Consider the following 5,051-nt stretch of genomic DNA (forward strand, 5'->3'; position numbering starts at 1 on the left):
ACTATGACATTTCTTTTTAAGTCAGATGTTGGTATATTTATTGTTTTTGTCATTTAGTGTTTATCTTGAACTCATTGTTATTGCTGCCCTCTCTTGGCTAGGATGCTTGTAAAAAGAATAACACAGACTCGGTCAAAATATAAAATTAACTGTCATATCTGTTAATCTCATATTTTGTATCTTTAAATATTTGTTGGTCTTAATTGTATGACATAAAAGTCAAACGTCATTCCACGTGTTAGGAGTGTAAATATGGTAGGCAAACAAAAGGTAAACAAATACCATAAGTGAGTTAAGGTACTCAATGTATAACTGAGCAACAACTTGAAAGACGTAATCAGAAGTTTGTGGTAAATTAATTACACTACAAACTGAATTTACCCTCCAAACGTGAATTATCTTGTCTGTCTCTCACTGCAGAGCTGCGGAAGAAAGGGGAGGAGAAATGTAACTCAGAATTGCCGCCACGTGCGCTCAAATGCCTGCTTTATTATAATAACTGTTTCTGGATTGGTCCATTTACGAAACGCGGTATTTATATACGAGATCTAATTGGTCGAAGCCTCCTAGTCCATAGTGAACACAGCGCAAAAGGTTCCAGACAAGGGATTCTTGGGCGTCTCGTACTATGATAAAGTAGTGCGTGGTACAAAATGATAATGTCGATGATTTGTCTAAAATAAAAGTACAATAATGTTACAATATGTAACCAGTGGTTTCATGTGAATGTGTATATAGGGAATAGGGGTGAATTTGCCGTGGAGTTAAGCGAACGTGTCGACTTGTATTGGTGGCGGAGGGATACCACTATCCCACTGCGCGTCAAAATATTGGCTCGGGAAGACCGCGCCAAAGCTCAGACAGCGGCCACTCTTCAGGACAATAACACACTGCGGAGGCCCTTTAAACACATTCTGTTCTCGCAACGGCTACAATACAGACCGAAGTGTCTGTGAGCTTTGTTACTTAAGAGGACTGTTTTCAGTTTTTGTGCTTGAGTCGAGACACAGAAGGCAAATTTAATGCCGGTTTTCGGGAAACTGTTTACCACTTCACGGTCGTGAGACGACTTTGACGGGTGCGGTGCGGCGGAGTTGGTGCACTGCTGGATTGGATATATTATTCGCTTGAAGCCAAGACGGTACACCCTACCATACTGCTCTCGAATTCACTCCTCTGCTGGTTCTTCTTACTCTTAACGGGTGAATCGGGATCGTCTTCGCCGGCTTTTCAGCGGGAATATGTTGTTGTCAAAGTTTGGTTCATTTTCGCACATTTGCAACCCTTCAAGTATGGACCATCTACCAGTGAAAATACAGCTGCAGTCGGGTAAGTTGCCGTTACTGAACGTTATATTTTCACCACATTTACAGTGGGTTTGATATAAAACTGTATGAGAAACGTACGTTAGCTAAATATACTCCGCTCAATTAATTTAGAGTAAACTAGCTACTCTTGCAGCGGAGCTAGTGCAGCCAGTAAACGATAACAACAAACTGGTACTAAACGGTGGTTGGTTGTGAAAACGTGTGTCTTACTCTAACATACTTCACTTTTTTCTTGCAGTTAAAGTGGAAAAGGAGCCCTTCGAAAAGGTTTACCAAGTGGGATCCGTGCTGGGCAGCGGAGGGTTTGGAACAGTGTACGCCGGCAGCCGGATCTCTGATGGCGCACCGGTAAGAATCTGCACAGGGATCGGGGTCTCCTGTTGTGATCTTTCATGTGCCGCCATGAAAGCCGGGCGTCCTTGTTCGCCACCACGGAACATAATGTAACTTTCCCAATATTGAAAGCATTTTGCTCACGATTTTGTTTGTCTTTATTGTGTTATTTCAGGTGGCTGTGAAACATGTTGCAAAGGAGAGGGTGACAGAGTGGGGAACAATTGTAAGTAGTCATCCCCGATGTGTTTTGTTTTGGTACCCCCCTCCCCCCGCCTGCTGCTGGGTGGAGGAGTTGTGATGTTAAAGGCAAAATCGCTGTGCAATATTCCAACGTTTCTTTTTTTTTTCTTCTTCTTATAAATTGATCTTTTATGTGTTACAGAACGGGGCCATGGTGCCTTTGGAGATCCTGCTGCTAAAGAAGGTCAGCTCGTCGTTTCGCGGAGTTATCAAATTGCTGGACTATTACGAGCGGCCGGACGGTTGGCTGATCGTTATGGAGAGGCCGGAGCTCGTCAAGGACCTTTTCGACTATATCACCGAGAAGGGCGCCCTGGACGAGGACACGGCGCAGGGATTTTTCCGCCAGGTTTTGGAGGCGGTCAGACACTGCTACAGCTGCGGAGTAGTACACAGAGACATCAAAGATGAAAACCTGCTGGTGGATCTACGCACCGGGGAGCTCAAGCTTATTGACTTTGGCTCAGGGGCGATTCTCAAGGACACCGTCTACACCGATTTTGATGGTAAGCACCCCCCTCATGACATTATAAAATGTTACAATGCCCAATGTGTATTTTTTTGTTTGTTATGAATCCATATCCGTGTGGGCAGGGTTGTATTTGCCCTTGATGCTCCGCTGTGCTATATTCAGACACGGAGGCGTTCAGGAGGCTGTGACGCAGTGCTCTGTTTTTGGTCGAGGGTTTTCCTTGCCTAGGGTCTCGCGGCTTGTCGGCATCGCGGCAGTAAATTGATGCTGCCATATGAAAAGTGTCCAGTGTTTTATCGGGCTGTATGACGCGCATGTTATGGATTCATAGGGATGACTCACAGTTTACTAATCTTATTAGCGGCCGTTATTTTTTTTTATTTTTTTTAAATGCCTGATTCATCCTTGCCTTGTGAGATGGAGTGCACTGTTGTGTCTGGTTGTTGTTGTGTGGGTAAAGCTTGAGTAACAGTCGCAGTTTGTGGGTATTAGGTCAGTGCCACGTAACATCTGTTTGTTGTGAAACCCGAGTCGGCGGTTCACGTGATTGCCTTTTTTTTGGTATCCGAGGGAGGGAGGGGGGAGAGAAAACGCAGGCAGGTCACCCAGTTTGTTTTAAGGCTAAAGGAAGATTGAAAGCCTTGCTACTATGACTCAGCCATTTTAGACACAGCCTCATTTCATTTTGTTTCATTCAGTCTCTTTGCTGTTCCAATATTTTGAGCACCAATGCCCTTTTTATATTCTTATACTTCATTCAAAACCTTAAAAGCTCTCTTTTTCACAGCATCCTACTTTATTAACTATCATCATCACTCACCTCCCCATTTTTTTCCTCTTTCCCTACTTTTGTTTTAGGTACAAGAGTGTACAGTCCACCAGAGTGGATCCGCTTCCATAGATACCATGGTCGCTCGGCGACAGTGTGGTCGCTAGGAGTGCTGCTGTATGACATGGTGTGTGGAGACATCCCCTTTGAGCAGGACGAGGAGATCCTCAGAGGGAGACTGTACTTCAGGAGGAGGGTGTCAGCCGGTAAGTCAACCACAACAGCGCACATTACATATGAGTTGACTCTGTTGCCCTCTAGCCATGGTAACTGGTACAGCCCTAAATCCACCTGCTGGTTTAACTAGATCATGAATTTGAGTTCCACTGGAGTAATACTTCACAATTATAATGGATTACCTGCTGAAATGGCTGGTAGACAGATGATGTCAGATCATGATAACTGATAACTGAAACTGAGATTTTAGCTGTTATGATTCCCCTCAGTGCACTTTGTGTAACAGCCCTCGTATCCCTAGAGAAGCAACCCAATTAAAGGATGCGTGTTCACCTTGTATTGGCTGTCTGTGTCGCCTACACACTAGAATATTGTAGATCCATACAAACTTGAGTCATGTGCAGTGCAGCCACATACCGTACAGGAAAAAACCCACTTGGTAATTTCTCTCTTTGAGTTCAGAGCCTCTTATACTCAACATTGTTTGTCTCCTTCCTCAGAGTGCCAGCAGCTGATCAAATGGTGCCTGGCCCTGCGGCCTTCAGACCGGCCTACACTGGAGCAGATTTGCGACCACCCTTGGATGAGGGCGACGACGACAGAGTCACCCAAGTCCCAAGAGGAGCCGGTCGCCAGTGAGATCCGCCTCAGGACCATCGACACAGACTCTTCGTCGAGTACAAGCTCGAGCAAGGAGAGCCTCTGAGGATGGCTCTGATGGACCCAAAAGACTTTCTGGGGAAAGAAGGGGTGTGGCTTGAGGGGGGGTATGGACTCAAGGCTGGAAGCCTGTAGGCCAACTGGCCCATCAGTGGCTGGGCGCTTGACACCGCTGCTCAAGCAAGAAAAATGTACTTTAATTTTTCTCCTTTGTAGGGAATTTCTAATTTATTACTATTTGTTCTTCCTTATATTATTTTCCCCATCCTCTCTTTTTTTCAGTTTATAATACTTGTTTCCTATACGGGAACTTTTTTTTTGGGTGGTCTTACCAGCACTATTTATTCTCCCCTTCTCCCCTTTTTTTAACTTTATTTTCCTTGTTTTTTGTTTACTAGGCTGGTATATGCAGCTGGAAAGACCCTCCTATTCAAACATGGCTGCTCTCATAGAGCTTGGAGAAAACCCTTTTTATTTAAATGTTTTGATTTTGTAGTGCCTTTTTTATTTTATTGTTTTGGAAAGCTACTTTTCTGGGGGGCTTTCATCAACAACTCTTTTTGGGATATGCCCGCGGTCTGGTGGCTAGGTTGCCTGTGCTGTGATGCAATGGGGGAGGAGGTTAAGGCTGTGTGTTTAAATATTTATATATATTTTTTTCCCCTCCTCTCCATCACTGTAAGCCAACAAGCCTCAGCCAAGACGCTAAGATAGCATTAGATGGAGAGAAAGAGGTGGGGGCTCTTCCTGACAATGGAATACTTGAAAAACACTTGACTCAACTCTGTGTCGCTCTCTTTAACGCTGCTCAATCACTCTATAGCCTAAACAGGTGTTGGAAACTGGATCCTGTCTTTTCTGAATGTCTACAAAATGTCAACCCCCCACACCCCCACCCCCACCCCCACCTTTTTCTCTCCCTCTTATCCCATGCCTGTTGCAGGGTGTGTGTGGCCCTTTTTCTTTTTTTGCCTCTCGCCATCTCACTGCTTGACACTACATGGCCCCC

The 5,051-nt window shown here is 44.8% G+C and overlaps 1 protein-coding gene across 1 annotated transcript; it reads left to right on the forward strand.

Moving 5' to 3' along the window:
* The first annotated feature begins 845 nt into the window (after positions 1-845).
* Positions 846-4,666, forward strand: pim3 (Pim-3 proto-oncogene, serine/threonine kinase). Its single transcript, XM_034863844.1, has 6 exons — positions 846-1,329; positions 1,567-1,676; positions 1,837-1,887; positions 2,047-2,410; positions 3,235-3,411; positions 3,883-4,666. Exons 1-6 carry the CDS (start codon positions 1,242-1,244, stop codon positions 4,086-4,088), a joined length of 996 nt encoding a protein of 331 aa, XP_034719735.1. The 5' UTR covers positions 846-1,241; the 3' UTR covers positions 4,089-4,666.
* Positions 4,667-5,051: the final 385 nt, after the last annotated feature.

Source organism: Etheostoma cragini, chromosome 23, assembly GCF_013103735.1.
Source record: "Etheostoma cragini isolate CJK2018 chromosome 23, CSU_Ecrag_1.0, whole genome shotgun sequence".
NCBI lineage: Eukaryota > Metazoa > Chordata > Actinopteri > Perciformes > Percidae > Etheostoma > Etheostoma cragini.